General features: G+C 35.2%; 1 protein-coding gene across 2 annotated transcripts in view; it reads right to left on the bottom strand.

The window, feature by feature from the left end:
* The window catches only part of LOC135221461 (venom phosphodiesterase 2-like), a 128,645-nt gene that overhangs the window by 11,917 nt on the left and 97,772 nt on the right, over nt 1–18,956 (bottom strand). For both annotated transcript variants that reach the window (XM_064259215.1, XM_064259221.1), the window contains exons 6-12: nt 12,949–13,056; nt 12,498–12,729; nt 11,948–12,029; nt 11,511–11,646; nt 9,587–9,772; nt 1,977–2,214; nt 1,595–1,777 (exon numbers count right to left, since the gene is read on the bottom strand). In XM_064259215.1, the coding sequence (XP_064115285.1) occupies nt 1,595–1,777; nt 1,977–2,214; nt 9,587–9,772; nt 11,511–11,646; nt 11,948–12,029; nt 12,498–12,729; nt 12,949–13,056 (1,165 nt within the window). The remainder of the gene's footprint in view (nt 1–1,594; nt 1,778–1,976; nt 2,215–9,586; nt 9,773–11,510; nt 11,647–11,947; nt 12,030–12,497; nt 12,730–12,948; nt 13,057–18,956) is intronic.

The raw sequence follows: 18,956 nt of genomic DNA, 5'->3' as shown, positions 1-18,956 counted from the left end.
GTTCGATCCCATGGGGGGACGAAATTATTATCAACTAAAAATTCCCCTTCGGTACATATATGAAAATATATCAATTCCGAGGTAGAGCGAATTAGATATTAAAGGACATTTGTAGCTCGAATGATTTATGTGAATCACGGTGATGTTGGTTCTCGTATCCATGTTGCTCTTTTTCTGTCTCTTAGTGTTATTCCCATCATTATTCTTTCCATAGTTCTGAGTTGCGACTAGCTTATATTCTAAGGCTCCAAGTTCCTATGCATAAGTTAACACTGGTAGGACCATCCAATTAAATACTTTTTTTTTTTTTTTTTTTTTTTTTTTAGAGAAAGTGGCATTTTACTTTTCATTATCTCATTTTGTTTACCAAAAGCTCTCCATTCTATGCTTATCCTTCTTTTAATTTCGGTCTCATATCCCTGGGAAACACCGTCTGTCCTAAATATTTATATTCATTAACAATCTCTAGAGGTTTGTCCAGAACCATTATTTGTTGTCTCTGCATTTTCATTGAACATTATCTTAGTTCTACTAATTTTCATTTTCAGTCCTACATTTCTGCTCTCTCTATTCAAATTTCTTAAAAACTTCTTCTAGGCACGCTGTGAATAATTTAGGAGAGATGGGGTCTCCCTGCCTAACTCTTTTCTCAATCGGGAATTTCTCACTGTCTTTATGTAGTTTTACGATTGCTGTACTACCCGTATAGATACTAATTATCTTCAAGTGTTCTAACATAAGACTCATCTACTCCTTGCTTTTGAAGCGGTTTTATTATTGCTGAAGTTTTGACAGAATCAAAAGCTTTTTCATAGTCTACAAATGCCATACATAGTGGTTTGTCATACTCTGTTGACTTTTCGTTTAGCTTGTTAATTACATGGATATGGTCAGTTGTTGAATATCCGCTTCTAAAACCTGCCTGCTCTCTTGATTAAAGTCTAACTGTCTTTCTATTCAGCCTAATATGATCTTTGTAAATATTATATATATATATATATATATATATATATATATATATATATATATATATATATATATATATATATATATATATATATATATATATAATATAAATGAGAGTAGATCTTATGTCGTACCGATACGTGTCTGGATAGGGACAGGGGATTTTTACGCAGTCTATTTTCTGTAATTTTTTCAGTTTACCTTTCCTATGAACCTATACATGTGGCGTTTCAGTGAATTTATGTCCATTTGCTTAATGAGTTATCTTTGCTACATTTAATAAGTGAATTTAAGTGCTTCCTCCAGTCTTAGACGTTGTTCATACTGGTGATAGGCTTGCATGTTATTAACCGAATCTGCCTTCGCACTTGTTATCAGTTTGCCCCTTTGGTTAACTCTGTCGAAATAACTAGTTATTTGTGCTTAATTTGGGATACCATTCCCTTATACTTCGTGGCTATTTACATCTAATTCTTTTATCATTTATTTGTAAATAATTATCTTTTCCCCTCTAATTATTCGAAATACATGCGTGAGTTAAATTTGAGTGCCATCCCTTCCACAGCAGAGAACAGATGTGGCATTCCCATCCCTCCCAGCAGTTCTAACCAAAGGTAATGAAACTTACCAGGTGGGAATAAAGGCAGGCGAGTGATATTGTAAGGTCGAAGAGCGTCGTAGCTAGAGCAAGGGGTCATTTCATCTAATCCCAGTCTGATGTCACTTCGCCAGCGAACAAGTCGACTACCTTTCTGTGGTCCTGATGCAGTGAAGCTAGTCCACAAAGGCATCTTGAACGCAGTCGAATAAGCTGATGAAGATATAAAGATTAACTGGTGACAGCATAATCATAATTGCTATCAGCAGGACTTGTTTTTCTCTCAAGTTTTATTCTTAATTTCTCAGATAGCATTGCACCTTCCTATCTAACTATATTATATTACATTTAACGATTGGTCTGGATAATCACCTGTACAATACCAGAGGTTTAAGAGAACATCATATCTTACCCGTTAAAAAATCAGGCTGCGCCATCAATAATGCTGAATCGCTCAGTGGCCCCATCCTAGGTAGGCCCCATGGCAAGTGATCAGCGAGTAGCTGGCGCACATTTTTCTGTGAGCTGAAAAGGATGTTTACCCACTCTCCTATGGTTGCCTCTCTCTGGTCTCCCTCACAGTCACCCTCTCCTAGGTAATCTGCAATGTCTTCTTTCCGTGGTAATCCTGCCACAGGGAGCAGGCTCTCCTTCGGTTGGGAAGAGCACGCGGTCGGAAAGAAATCAGGAAAAATGATTCATATACTAAGTTTATAATTACAGATGCTTTAACAGGAAAACGCGCAGCTGCAAACCGGTCATGAGCATTAATCATTGAACTTTTGAACTTGCCGAAATATAGAGTTCAACAAGCTTTTCGGAACCTTTGATAAACTAAAGCTAAAGTGAGTTGTGAGAAGAACTAAAAAAGGACTGATAAGATGCAACTGATCTGAAGGTGGAGAGTTTGTCTCTAAAACTCAAGAATAATGACAGGCCTTTGGCACTCAACTTCACCTTTGCAATAGACTGTTTTTTTCTTTGTTGTTTAACCAAAAGTTTAGTAACTTATTTCTTTCGTCTGTAGTGTTGTAAAGGAAAATTTGATAATAGCAACAAGTTAACTCTGCCAACTAGCGGACAAAGTGAAATTTGGTAACAATTGCAAACTATATTTCACGGAATTGCTTTAATATTTTCAAATGAAATCGTTTAAAAACTATTTCACAGGTGAAAAATTGAGTGATGTTGACCTATAATACTTCCATCTACACCTCTGATATCATTCTAAATAAGTGTACTCCTTCCTGTCTTAACACAGCTGTGCGAATCATATAGATATGTTCTAAAACATTCCTTTCAAGTTTTGCTATGTAATTCATTCTTAAACTTGTTGTCAGCTCCAACCTTCACTGCTGGATTGAGGCACCCAATTTCAGAGCTCCCTCACAATCTTGTGGTCATACGTCAAGCACATCACATGTCACAAGATCTTGGTCACATACTCACCAATATACCCGTAACCAAATTATTACCTGCATGGTGTAGCAAAAGCTGGCCATATCCTAAGAATAAAAAATTGCCTCCAAGACCTGTGTGCTTATTTTAACCTACCACTGGCAATCTCTTGCATTAGCCTCTGGCAATTAACAAACTAAATACAGCCATGTCTTTCCAAACCAAGAGCCACTACAATGCTTAAGCTCTGGTTTGCTCTCTCTCTTTCCAGAACACAAGGTCGTCCTCCAATAGCTTGGTAGACACAACATAGATTTCACATCAACCCTGGTGATAAATGGGCTAACTACAGCCATGCCTACCAAGGTCTGAAGTGACTAATTGACTGATTATAGCAAGCTCTGGCTAGCTTTCTCTCAAGATTTAAAGGTCATTCTCAGTACACCCAGCATGATCTTTGCATGAACTCTAGTGATTAATGGGAAAACTACGGTTGTGTACAAAGACAAAAATCCATTAAATGATAAAACAAGGCACTAGCTCTGGCTCATTCTCGCTTGCGAGCTTCAAAGATTATACTTAATAGCACAGCAGACCTAGTAAGGTTTTCACATATCCTTGGCAACTATCATGGGTAGTGTCTATTTTAGATGAAAAAGCATATTAAAAGGAAAATATCTGTTTTTCATAAGCGACTGACATGTGGCAGATAAAGTTTTGTTGTTAATTCAGAAAGAAGGGCCCTCATTATCTTATAAGTTCGAGAGTCCTTTGTATATCTTAGATAAAAAGGGAAATTTAAATTAGTCGACTGATTTTTCGTAGGCAGGGAGCTAAGTGGTTGCATGTAAACTTGTTAAAGAAATATAACGAACATCCAGTGCCTGCAGTAACTGTGTCATACAGAGAAACTAGTATCGCAGAAAACTCTGACGTGCTTGAAGATTTCAAGGTAATTGACACTTGTTTGCAATAGAAAAACTGAAGGAATTACACAATGTTTTTGTAATTAATCCTGAAACTGATAGTGATAAAGTGGGTCTAACTCATCTTTTAGAGCATGATATTGAGTTGCATGACACAAAAACCATTAAACAAAATCCATATCGTCTGAGCCCAAAGAAAACAGAATCAGTAAGAAAAGAAATTAAGTATATGCTATGTAGTGATTTGATAGTTCTCTGGTAGTTCTGAAGAAAAAGGAAGATAGATCAGATAGGCTGCTCATTGATTTCAGAAACGTACACAAAAGTAATTTATCTCTACCCAGAAATGACAGTTGCTTAGATAGAATCGGAAATGCCTCATTCATTTCCAAGCTTGATTTTGCCAAAGGTTATTGGCAAGTACCTCTAGGTGAACAGGCCAGGAAAATCTGTTTATAACACCGTTCGGCAGTTACAAATCCAGAGTTATGGCTTTTGGTTAAAAAAAAAAAATGCAGCCAGCGTGTCGTGAAAAAATGTGTGCACCATTTTTCCGGGAATTATATCTACCGTGTCCCAAGTCTGAAGTTGGCAGCGGGAGGCAATGGTCGATTCTCATTTATGTTGTATTTATGTATGTTTTTTTAATCTGCTTTTGACAGAGTCGTGGAAACCTCTTTTACAGTTTATTTTGTCCTGTATTTTGTATCAGAACTGTTACGTTAACGAATGGTTGTGTAGTATGAAAATGGCAAAACTGCCTAACTGATCACTTCATATAGTGTCAGGCACGAAGATGATTCGGTCTTCCCTTTCAAAGGGCCCTAGAGGCAAGATGCGCTTTTTGAAGTTCCCGTGTTAATGGTCAGATCTGCAACTTATCATGTATTGTCCTTGTGTTCGTAGTTTAATATTTTATCATGCTGTGTAAATCGTGTTTAATAACTGAGCAGTGTTAAAATGAGTATTGTTCCCTGACTAGTGTCGTCCTCTTTTGGAATTTTTCTATCATTTAGTACTACTGATACCTGATTTTAGCAAGAAATTTTAGCAAGAAATTTAAGTTAGCAATCGGTGTCAGTAACATTGGCATACGAACAGTGTTATTTCAGAAGTGAACGGGTTGAAGCACCTCATAGCTCATTATTCAAGAAACTGAATAAAACCCAGCAAAATTATTCCACTATTGAAAAGGAATTGTTAGTTTAGTATCAGCTTTGAGATTAATGCGTATAGTGGCCCTGTTTTAACTATATACTGATCATAATCGGCTAGTTTGTTTGGAGAGATTTACGAGCAAGAATAAATGTCCCATGCAATGGAGCCTAGAATTAAAAGTTTATAACCTGAAAATAGTTCATATATAGGGGAAGAGCAATGTCACAGCCGAATATCTCTCCAGAGATTTTTCAGTATGAGAGAGCCATTCTTCTTTACTTTCTCTCTTCATTCTGCACTAATTGTGCAAGCGTTTATTTTCTGTAGTGCTAATGTGATATGCCTTGTGTGAAGTGAGAGTTGGGTGTGAAATGACTGTTTTCCTTCTTTTGTTTTTCCCGTGAGTTTTTTTTTTTTTTTTTAGTTTTGTTCCTCATCTTAGTTTTGCTAAAGCTGAGTTGAAGTGAAACGAAAAGATTTGTTCCTCAGTTCAGAGGATAAGTTTAAGATGTCTTTGTCTCTTTTACTATCTTTTGTTTAAAAAAATAAAATAAGGTAAATTTCATTTGTTTTCTCTTTTAGGGGAATATCATGGGTAGTAACTGTTTTAACTGACGAAGGATGTTAAAAGGAAAATATTTGTTTTTCATAAGCGACTGTCGTGTGGACATCCAGCCCAGTGTTGCCTAGAAGTTGCCATCACCCGCTGATATTACTTGCTTCATGAGGCCCTCGTGAGGCCTTTGTAAATTACGGCTGTTGGAACAAGATTTCGTCATGTACACCTGTTAGTATTTCAGTGTACGTGTTCTGGATGCATCCTGTATGGCGTGATTGGATGGGCAGTTTTGAGGAGCCTATCAGCATGCAGAAATTCAGGAATCTCCAACTAAGGAAATGACAATCGCCTGTGTGTCATCATTAGACCCACCCACATAAGGGTACATAAACGTCCATAGAATCACCTGCTACACAGAGGGTAAGCAAGAGAACAAGAAGTCGGACAAGCAGTCAATTTTCTGATGGCAAACGAGAGTCCCCTTTCAGCCCTCCATCTGCAAATGCTAGGAGAAACAATACCAACCTTGGTTGTTCCATCCTAAAGGTAACCTGCATCATCTCTTCTGGCGAAGCCCGATCCACGAAAGATGACTTACCAGTTATGTAACCATTTTGAATTACTCTACCTTTTAACCTGTTCCCCCTTATCTATAACTGCTTTGATTTATTTTCATTTGTATCCTTGAATGAAAGCTTAGGGGATACAATGTTTAAAAGAACCCACAACGATTCCTGAAATTGTAACAACAACTAACAGGCTAAAATATGGTTATGGCTACTAAGATATTATCATAAGAAGAATTACCACATGGTGTTCCCATACAAAGCAGTATAGTACATGAACACCATCAATCTCCATCTATCCCTGATACATGCCTGGCTCCAAAAAGCAGACATACAATTCTGCCTCTACAATATCACAAGTTCAAAAAAGAAGGCAGAGTATGTCCTTGAGGCTATCCTAGATGACTCTTCCCCCACATTAAGCATTAGGTAGCCATGAAAGGCAAGGGGATTGCATACATCAGTTGTAAATAACTAAGGTTTCCTTCCCACCACCCATCTGTGCATGATAATTCCTCAAAATATGGTCATTCCAATGGAGGACATGATGGTGAGGGCATCCTGGGATGAATTTGAATCTCTACTGATGGTGTCAGAACTCAGTGCTGACTGGAATCCCAAGAAGGGTAACCATGCTAAACAGACATAGGAAAGCATCTTAGGATGACCTCAAATATCTAATGAAGTTGTAAGAAGTCAGTGCTGAATGGAAACCTAGGAAGGGCAACCTTGCAAGAGAGTCATGTGAATTTCCTGGGATGAACTCAAATCTTTATTGATTTGTAAGAATTCAGCGCCAACTTGAAACCCAATGAGGGTAACTTTGTAAGAAAGACATATAGGGGCATACTGATGAGTCATACTCAGTGCTGACTGGAAACCCATGAGGAACCTTACAATAGAGACATATGAGGGCATCTTGGGATATACTCAAATCTCTACTAATACTGCCAGATCTCAGTGTTGAGTTTAAACATGAAAAGGGCAATCTTACAAGAGAGACATATGAGGGCATTCCGGGATGAACTCAAATTTTTACTGATGTTGTCACAACTCAGTGCTGACTGGAATCCCAAGAAGAGAAACCGTTCAAGGGAGATATATGAGGTCATTCTAAGATGAAGCCAAATCTCTACTGATGCCTCCAGAACTCAGTGTCAACTGGAAACCCAAGAAGGACAACCTTGCAAGATAGACATATGAGGGCATTCTGGGACGAACTCAGATCTTCACTGGTGCCTCCAGAACTCATTGCTAACTGCCAACTCAAGAGGATCAACTTGCAAGTGAGACATATGATTATGCTGTCTTCCACCCAACTTCCAGGCCAGCCTCCCCAACAACGAGGGCATTCCCATGGCAGACCTACTAGGCAACACCATCTGTGAAGCCAAAGAAGACTATGACCTTGAGTAAGATGGAAAGACGCAGGTTAATGGAGTGCAAAAGTGCCCATACAGGCAGTTACAGAAAGAATGGGTGCGCCCACCCATCTCCCACATATATTGTCATACATTTGGGAAGATAACCAAGAACTACACCCCTCAATGCAGCTTTATAAAAAACCAGCAAAGCAGCTAACAAGAAAATAATGATGCCTACCACACCCTGCTGGATGTGAACTCCACCAGATTCTACATGTGTACCTCCAAGTCTGTGCTACCAGCATCACCACCTAGTGGTGGCTAAAGAAAGCCCCATAGCATCATGCAGACACTGACACCTCACTCTCCACCTCATGGCAGACATCCAGATGCCCATGCTCTGTAACAATTTCCTAAGGTACTATGGGCTGATAGAAGATGCTGTCTATCGCTCTTTTCTGGACCTGTCCTCTTTCTAGAGAGTCTCATTCACTACAGGCTCCAAGCACCAAGGACCCACACCTTTTCCTGTGGAAGTTTCCCAATGTCTTTAGACCTAAACTCAAATAGACTCCCAGGATTCCTATAAAGCATAGCACACCATCACATCAGGACTACAGATAAACCCCACCCCCACCACTAAGTCTGTTCCACATTCTTCTACCTTCCCTTAATGAAACTGCTCGCCCAAAAGGCCTTTAAGGAAATGGAATGCATGGGCTTGTGCCAAAAGACCTATAGCCCTTGGACTTCTCTGCTCCACATGGTAAAGAAAACAGATGGTGCTTGGTGGTCCTAATGAGACTACAGGCACCTTACCCTCCAAACAGAGCCTGACTACTAACCACTTTCCAGAGCAGACATCTTTTTTAGGTTCAGACTAATGAAGGGGAACTTCCAGGTTCAAGCACACCACAAGGACAATTCCAAACACAGCAGTCATCACACTGTTTTGGAACATCGCATTCAACTACTCAATGCTCAGCCTCAAGAATTCAGGAACCATATGCAAGAAGCTGATGGACAACATCCTCTGGGTCCTCCCATTCTGCATCAACTATATTGAAGACATCTTATATCTCTCCTGGTATCAGTAAGACCACCAAATATCCATCAGAGCTGTACTATCCATCCTACAGGATAACAGCGTAATGAACTGCCTCAACAAATGTATAATTGTTGCCCCATCCATCGAGTTTCTTTGTCAAGTCTCAGCTTGAGAACAGTAGCCTCAACTATTCAACCCAACTCTCAACCCATACAAAGACTACAAAATTCATGGCTATAGTAAATTACTGCCACCAATTCTTGTTCAACAGTATACAAACCATAAAGCCATTACTTATTCATTCCAGAAAATATTATGGTACAACACCAAAACTTTCTTTGTATATGCATATCTTGCCCAACATTTCATACTGAAAAGTGGTCTCAAGCTTTGAAAAACGAAAAACTCATAAGAATGGAGTAGCGACTTGCTCATATCCAGTTATGAATTTCAAGATTCAGTCAAAACTTTTTTCAGTATAGGTAATCCTTTTAAAAGCTTCCTTTTAAGTCCTGTTACATTAGTAGTCTAAACACTTAAGTAGCTTTTTTGGAGAAATTCCCTTCTAATGTTAGGTTCCCTAATTTTGCTTTGCAGTGCATTGCAATTTTTCCTGTCAATAAACAATACAATCAGCAACAATAACGCCACAGTCTTTAGAGAAATTATTCATAAAATTAATGGAGGGGGACTGTACTACGTCAGCAAATAAAAAAAATAAAGAAAGAAAAAGTCTGTTGATAAGTTTGCATCCCAGTCAAGAAACTCACTGATTAAAATCTTGTGTGCAAATTCACCTAAAGAACAACTACTTCTTCCATTTGAGGAGACTCAATTTTTCATTCCTTATTGAATAAACCCTAGGTGTCAGCATTATTTTTTGATACAGTATTCTCTGACTAAAGAAAATTGAGTAGCGTTTTCTATATCGAATCTGGAACTCAAGAGGTTACCCATATGTATCTCATAAGCGAAATAAAAGAACACAGAACCTGAAACTTACATATCCTGGGTGGAGAGGAGATGGCGGTGGATGAGCGAGAATATGGTGAAGAGCTCCCCATGTACCATTGTTGGGAGCTGGTTTCACATCTAATAAATGGCACATCAGGTTGTAGAGTTCAATGTTCTGGAAAGCCTCTACCTCAATGTGGTTTTGGAAGTCAGGACCATATGCCAGAAACATTGCCTAGAAAAGTCAAATCTTTTAAGAAAAACAACTTTTAATTAATTTAGCTATGAGTAATCATAATTGAATTAGGTCAAAATCAAACATACTATAGAGTACACAAAGATATTCGACTCTAATTGTTTCTTATAAGAGCATGTGGTTGTAATCTAATGCTGTCATCAAGGACGAGGCAGTGACGTCACATGAAACTTCAGGACCTACGTCCCAAATGTAAAAACCTTTCATTCAAGATTTTTTCTTTATACCATGTATTCAGAATTTTCAATTTTACACCACTCATTCTAGGCTTGTATCCAGGATTTTATCCTTACACCATGAATGCTGGGCAGCACTACAAACACAATACAGTTGTATATCTTATAAATTGCAACCATAATATTTATTTTTAGCAGGCATGTTTTAGTAAATTGAAAATGTGATCCACAAAAATAAAAGTTTGACTACATAAGCGCCAACCAAAATATACCTTCCGAACACAATATGTGAACAAATGTCGCTATTTGTCTGTCATGTGGAAAATTGTGTTCCCATTGGTTCGGATTTACGACGTCATGCTTTTTCATTTTGACTACAGCTGCCAGTTGTCCCTACTGGCGCCGTGGAACGTCTTATATGGCTAACTTGAGTATCTTTGTGTACTCTACAGTATCTTTGATCAAAACCATGTTCTTTCTGTGATGGCACCTAGTACACTTTTATGCCAGCAGATTTATTGTTAATTTCTTAAGCCAAAGTAGTTGTTGTTTGTTATACGAAGCAGCAAGCCATTTTGCTTTCTACATATGAGTATATTGCTACAATACGCTTTGCTTTAGGGCAATGAGTTCATGGATGTTGTTTGAAAATTTCACACCACATAATCCCCAAGTAATATTCTTAAGTATTGTTGTTGTTTTAGGGCACTATTTTGTGTTACTGGTAATGTGTGAAATCAGGCACTGTACAGGATTTCTAGGAAATCTATAAAGTGGCTGATTTATTTAGATAAGGCAAAGTCTGAAACAATTCATTTTAAACATATTTCCTAGGCATTCTATTTAAGCAAAATGGCAAACCATTAAAGTATAAGATACCCCTGATTGCGATAGTATCACTCCGCAGTCCTTGTTCAGCACATGAGTTTCAATGAGAACAGCTGATGCCACGGTATATTAATGACAAGGTAGTCCTGCTTTAACGATGAATTTGGGACTTATTTGCACATATGATTCTGTGACGTCACACAGCCCGGGCGGATCGACGAATTACTGAAGTAAACATAGGGGTAATTGCCCTTTTTTTGCACTTTGAAATACGATTTAATAAATATCCCTCCATAGATTTAAGCAATAAATGCGATTTTGGACTTATGGAATACTGTCGTTTATGTGAATATCGATATCGAAGAAATCAAATAGGCGAAATGTTGCACAAATAAGGTTTTTTGTGTAAAACTTTTAGAAACCGACGGGATCATGGAGACTGAGGTCACGGGACTGTTCGACTCACAGAAGACTGAATTACGCTACAGTCTAATTGATATCCCATATTTTGTATGGAAGTGGTGTGCGAGGAAACATTCTTGAAATCGAATTAAAAGATATCAAACATGGTCTCCTAGTGTCATATAACTTTCGTTTTGGCAATGTCACAGTTCCAAGTCTCTGGCTCTTATTGGTAACTTAAAGTCAGATCTCATACAGATAATCATATGCAGTTGTGGCAGGTGACAGCTTTCATTACAGACTGTACTCACATTCATTACAGGAAAGAAGTTGTCGTAGCCATGTTCTCCAGCATCAGCTTTGAAGGACGCATCCCCTCCCACGGAGTAACCCGGATCGACGTCCACAACGATGTCTTCTACCCGGCGTTGGCTCCCAATGTGAAATCTGCTCGAAAAAGAACAAAATACAAGTGAAGTGCGTTGACTACGCAACGCCAACGGTCCTGTTTGCGCAGAAATGAGGAGCCATGCAATTGATTAAATCTTTGTATATAAAGTTATGAGCCCACGTAGAAGAAGGTTTCCTTATTGTTATGAGTTACATTTTAGACTTAGATAATCAAAGTTTCTTTTGCATTCCCTTTCTTTTTGTAATGACGTTCGCAGCACTTCATACTACACTGTTAACCTTGAAAATTTTGTCTGAGAGAAGCTAAGAGATTTTGAAATCGACTATTATATCTTACCGTATGGGAAGCGCAGTCTTTTCATATACTCTCATCACAGGTAGTTTGCAGGAGAGAGCTTCCATCATTTCCATTTTAGTTGCTGTGAGAGATAATAAGCGAATGTTAGATAACCAAAACGGTAAAAAAAAAAGCATGGCAATACTGGGGTGGGAGTGAGTGCAACTGATCGAATTTTCTACAAATGAGGATGAATGAGAAGAAAAATCAGTCCGCCCCAGTACCTGATTAGCTAAACTGTTTGGACATTGTTTCAGTCGCTTCAAATCCTTAAAGTTCACTGTCCTGAGCAGGCTGTTGAAAAGTCCGTAAAACAAAAGCTTTCGAAACCATGACTGTAACAACTAGAACATTAGAAAACTGGGGGTCAGAAAAGAGAAAACCGAATAACCCTCATCTTACAGAGTCAATCCATTAAATATCAGTAATTCGTAGCATTCTCAAGATCCCTTCATATAAATCTAAACAAGCGAATTTTTTTAGATATGTGAATATGAAAGTCCGCCTCTCGCTTTTACTCCTGGAAGTTCATTTGCCACACTGTACTTACCCTGAGATTCATCATTTGGTTGTATCCTGACAAAAGCGCCATCCCAAAATCTGGTGCGATTTTTGATATCCGGAATAAATGCATCGAGGAGGATAGTTTTGTCATCGCCAGCATCTGCCATTCCATGGTCTGCCACAACCAATAAATTAACGCAAGACAAGAGATTCCTCGCCTTGAGACCTTCAACCAAAAGCTTGATCATCGAGTCCACGAAGACAAGAGCATTCCTCACCTGAAAGTTTTAATTAAGTTGTGCTTGTGGTGATGAAATGTTACACGAGACTGCAAAGATACTGCAACAATTAATCAAACCGGTGGTAAGGCAACGAACCTCATTAATAGGCAACAATGTATTCAGTTTTGATTCACAGCTGTGATTATTTTGCGATATAAGCTTGACAGGAATTTCAACCATTCCAATAAAGGAAGAAAAGAAATGAAAGAGTACTACCTCTTTCGAGTTAGGCCCGAAGCGATGCCCTGTGGTATCTGGCTCATGCATGTAGAGAGACACAAAGGAAGGACGGTCGCCTGCAGGTAGATCGAGCCACTCAAGCACCTGTTCGTAAAAGACGATTTGAAGATGAATGGGAAGAAATGACTCGCCAAGTTTAAAAAGGTCTATAATGATCGGCAAAGAAAAATAGAAAAATTAGATGCCATGAACAATTACAGAAAATCGCAATGAAAATTTTACGATTAAAAGGACAGTGGTGATTTTAGAGTAACAAAATTCCATGCAAAAGCTTGAGTAAATAATATAGTTCGTAAGATCCAAAGAAATAATAAAAACAACTGGAAAGTGCGCCTTCATCAAATTGTGCAATGAAACTTGCTCGCTACAGCTTTAGTCGTTTGGTCAGTACTTTTACCTCACCCCATAAAATTATGGTTGCTGATGACACAAAGGGTAACATCTAGTGCCATTCCTTTTAACGGCATTTACATACATACATACATACATACACACACACACATATATATATATTATATATATAGATAATATATATATATACCTATATATATATAATATATTATATATATTATTATATATATATATTATATATATATATATATTATTATATGCTGCTACTTTAATAACGTATATATCTTCTCTTTGACTGTATAAAGTTTTATATAAAAGAGTTTTGCAACATTTTCAGATTCCTTAGCTAGCTTAGAGTTATAAGATGTCTAAAATGTATGTTCAGATTTCACATAACATAATTTTTAAAAGTTAATATAACGTAGCATGTAAAAAGAGAGATTAACTTTGTCCGTTGGAAGCTAGAATTATTTCCTTAATATGTCAACGCCTCAAGATAAGAGATCTCGAGATCAACGTTGTGTTTTGGATTCATGTCAATCGTAATCAAACTTACTCGCTCGACTTCTGTTTGGAACATGTAGAGCGCATGCAAAGTACATAACTCGTTTCATACACGTATGTCTGTGCCGAATATCACGTGGAGATTTCATGATTTTTCTGTAAAGTTACATCATATTATGAGCTTCTAGAAAGATTGCATCATCTTTCGCATACCCAAAACATTTTGAACCCTTCAGTCTCTTGAAGTGCCCATACAAGGAGAAAAAGAGATTCATTCAGACTTAAATCCTCATAGCGTTTAGATCTCCTCTCTCTCTCTCTCTCTCTCACACGTCACTTTTGAGTTCATATTAACGTAAAGATTTTATACTTACTTATGGTCGCTCATAAATTTCAGATTTGATATTTCTTAGAGTTATTTAGTATTATTTAGTGTTTTTGTGGAATCTGAACAAACATTGCACAAGTGTGTAACGGTGCCTTTTGTGAAATATTGTGTGGTGAAATTGTGAAACAAGCTGCAGCAGAAAGACAATTGGTACCAAGGTAATGTGTGTTAATGAAAGTTTATTAGTTGCAACTAATAGTTACAATGGTTTGGTGAAACGAGTTTAAATTTTTACACATTGTAAATTTTTGTGTTTTGCGTTTGTTTTATTTGAAGTGATTTTTTATGTGCATTTATTCATTTTTCTTATTGAAGTGATTCTTGTGTATTTAGCCATTTTCTTTTTGAAGTGTGTGTTTTTATTTTTATATTCTGTGTGATGGTGCTTTTTGTAATTTTGGTATTTTCCACATTTTTCTGTTTTCATTTGCATTCACAATTTCATTAACTTCGTTGTTTTCATTAATTAATCGTTGCACATTTAATCAAATTTAACATTTGTGAATTAATTTGCATTTACTTAGAATTCTTTTCAAGTTTCATTGTTGTTTAGAACTTGTGAATTAATTTCCAAATTTTAATTATACTGCCTAACACTTCTGAATTTTGATTGAATTAATTTTCTTGAATTTTGTGATAAATTAATTTTGATTTAATTTTACTTAATTAATTCAAGAATTTATTAAACTTTGCTTTATTTTCAAGTAACAGTAATTTTCCCTGATATTGTGAATTTCACTATTAAATTTTGAGTTTAATAATAAATTTTTGTATTTAAAATTTTTATAAGTGTTTTCTTTTTTACCAATATAATTATATATGATTATATTAAGCTTAGGTAGAAACATAGAGTGGTAATTGAGCTGTTTTCCTTCAATTTACTTGAAGTGACTTAGAACCAGGGAAGTACTTAGACTTCTGAAATCACGGAAATACTTAGACTTTTAAAGTTGTTGATGGACTGTTGCCCTTTAATTAATTTCATTACTTACAAGATTACCTCAAACCTGTTTTAATGAACGTTATCTGATTTTCTACAATACTGGTAAGTTGTTTAAGGGATCACTGTTGCCTTTAGAGTATTCAGTCGTTTAGTACCTGTGATGAAGGTTCAGGTGTCTGGCTGTTGTGAGGTACCAATTAATGAATGGTAAGTGTAGTAACCAGAAACTTGGCACTTCGTCACAATGTATATATATATATATATATATATATATATTATATATATATATATATATATATATAGCAATATAGAAAAGTCGTTACTGTGGACGCCTATCTATACTTTATGACAGAAGTGTCCACAGTAACGCCATTTCTTTATTGCTACACACACACACACACACACACACACACACACACACACACACACACACACACATATATATATATGATATATATATATATATATATATATATATATATATATATACATATATATATTATATATATATATGTAATATATATTATATAGATATATATATATATATATATATATAATATATATATATATATATATATGTGTATATATGTGTGTGTGAGTGTATTTTAATGAGGATCCCTCAGATTACTCCATCTCTTCTTCCAATTAACATAATGTTAGGAAAGCCAGAAGAAAGCGACTTCTTTTATTTTTCATTCATGATAAAGATACGGGCGAATTCGCCCCTCTCTCTCACTCCCCTTTTCTTTAAGGAATTAATCCTTTAATCGCCTTTTGTCCGTTTCACTGCTGGTGCCTTGTGTTTGCAGATTCGGTGGCTGGAAGAGAAAGTCTGCCTAAGATAACTCCGACTCCTACAGAAGGTAATGTGCATATTTCAAGGTTATTAGTAGTCAGTCCCATCTCCTGTCTTATTTTTCTTTTACACTTCCCAAGCGATTCCTATATTGTGTTGTAAATGTATTTTGTTGTGGGCCATTAGCCCAAAGTGTTTCTCAGTGATAAGTAATGTACTTCATTTCTTTGTGAAATCGAGTTGTTAGGTACCTTCCGTACATCCCCCTCGATCCTCAATCACGTGTCTTATGCAATCTATTCAACTCCCAAAATCTAACTCAGTGTTATTTATAACCCATGTTACAGGGTTCTTACGTCCCCCTTGAAACCATGTGTGATCCTTTCATTTCTGATGTGAATATAATCAATATAATCAATTAAGCTAAACCCTTAGTGTTTACCTAATTATTACCCAATCTGAAGTAGGCCCTCAGCTGTAATTTGGTATATGATCACCCCCATTGTCAAGGTCATTGGCAGATCAACTTCACTTTATTCTTCATAGTTGTGCATTCCCAGGTACAATCTATATATATATATATATATATATATATATATATATATATATATATATATATATATGTATATATATATATGTATGTATAGATATATATAGATATATATATATATATATATATATATATATATATGGATATATATATATATATATTTATTTATTATTTATATATGTATATATATATATATATATTTACTGATTTATATGAAAATTCAACTAATATATATATATATGTATATATACAAATCAAGTATAAAAGGCCATCAACACACTCTGGTTTAAAGTTGAAGACTATATTTTAGTGGACTGACTCCCACCCTTATCAAGTAGTGAATGACAGAAGAAGTTACACATTGGCGAAATATATAAAGGGAGAGATGCCCTCAGGTGATGCCAAATTACCTTCTTTTTATGGCCTCCCCAAAACTCACAAAGATAACATCCCCTTCTCGTGAGCTGGAGCTTGTAACTACAGAATTTCAAAAAGGTTAGCCGAGTTACTATCCCCCTTTTCAGGAACCTTTTCCCCTAGTCATATAAAACATACAGAAGACTTTTGCAACAAATTTAGGTCGGCAAATATCCCTGTACATAATGTAAAACTTCTCAGCCTTGATGTAGACTCCCTTTTCAGAAAAGTACCCATAGAAGATGTATTAACGTTCCTCAAAAATAAACTTGAGCCATTTGCTGACCACTTCCCATAGAATTGAATAAAATATTGCAACTTGTAGAGCTCTGCATCACTAATAACGTCTTTTCCTTTGGTCATAACTTTTACTGTCAAAAATTGAGTTGCAGTATGGAGAATCTGCTCAGTCCTGTGTTAGTAAACTTATATATGGAGTATTTCGAAACAGTAATTATAAACCCTATCAAACCTGCAGATGAGTTAGCTTCGTTATGTAGATGATATCTTAACATAGTGGAAAAGCGAGTGGGACGATTTTGATGTCTTTCTACAAAAATTAAATTCCTTTGTCCCCGGCATAAAATTTAAAGCAGAATGGGAAAAAATTATCAAATCCCCTTTTAAGATGTTTTAATCATCAGAGCTAATAAGAACTACAATTTCACTGTCTATAAGAAAGTGACATTCTCACTTTCATACATACATTTTTACAGCTATCTTAGAGCCTTGGGAATTTGCTCCCCAGATTTTCTTAACAAAGAACTTGAAACAATCAGAAATCAACTCATCTTGTTAAAATACCCCACGACATTATAGAAAAAGCCATACATAAAGCAAAGAGCATTTTTTTTTACAAACCCATAGAAAACAAAGCATAAAAAAGGGAAAAATACACAAACAAAATCATAATCCCTCATGTGGATGATTTACAAGAGATCACACAAGCCTTAGGCCAACCCAACCCTTTCATCTTCACTTATCCGAATACTTTGGGGAAATCCTTAATTAACGTTCAGCAGAAACTAGTTTCTAAAGACGTAGGAGTTTATGAAATCCCCTGTAGGGATTGTGATAAGTCATACTATGGATTCACAGGAAAATCTCTCTCAGAAAGATTAACTCAACATAAGTGCCCAGTTGGATATGGAAAACATAGTTCAGCACTTTTTCTATTATATAAATAAATAATACGAACCATACCATGGATTAGAACTCATCCCGAATTTTATACAAGAGCAGCTGTCAATACAAATGTCAGATGGTAGAATCTTCACTGATAAAACAACAAAATAAATTTATAAATAAAAATAAATAGAAATAAATAAATTAAGTACATAATAGTAAATAAATATATAAAGAATAAATGAGATTAAATTAATAAAATAAATAAATAAATAAAATAAATAAATAAAAGAAATAAATCAAAAAACATAAATAAAAAAAATAAATGAATCATAAATAAAAAAAAAATAAAAAAAAATTAAAATAAAAAATAAATTTAAGAAAAAAAAAAAAAATAAAAATAAAAAATGAATAAATAAAAAAAGAAATTAAATATATAATTATTATATTAATAAATTAATAAATAAATAAATAGATAAAAATAAATGAATAAATAAATAATGAATGAATAAATAAAGAAATAAAGACAAATATATAAATAAATATAAATAAATAAGGAAACCCAATAAATAAGTAAATGAAAATCAATAAAGAAAATTTAAAGAAATAAGTAAAAATGAAAATTGAAATGAATAAATATGTAAACAAATAAAAATAAATAAAATAAACATATAAATAATATAAATAAATAAAAATGAATGAATAAAGAAATCAAATAAAAAATATATATAAAAAATAAATAATAAATAAATAAATAATAAAAATAAATAAATAAAAAGAATAAAATTAAATGAAATTAAATAAATTAAATAAATAGATAAAGAAATAAATAAAAAAACAGAAAAATAGATATATAAAAATAACCAAATAAACAAAAACATAAAAACAAATAGATAAATAAATAAATAGA

The sequence above is a fragment of the Macrobrachium nipponense genome, chromosome 20, assembly GCF_015104395.2.
Source record: "Macrobrachium nipponense isolate FS-2020 chromosome 20, ASM1510439v2, whole genome shotgun sequence".
NCBI classification, from domain to species: Eukaryota; Metazoa; Arthropoda; class Malacostraca; order Decapoda; family Palaemonidae; genus Macrobrachium; species Macrobrachium nipponense.
The sequence above is the reverse complement of the archived record's forward strand: the minus strand, read 5'-3'. Positions and strand labels throughout refer to the sequence as shown.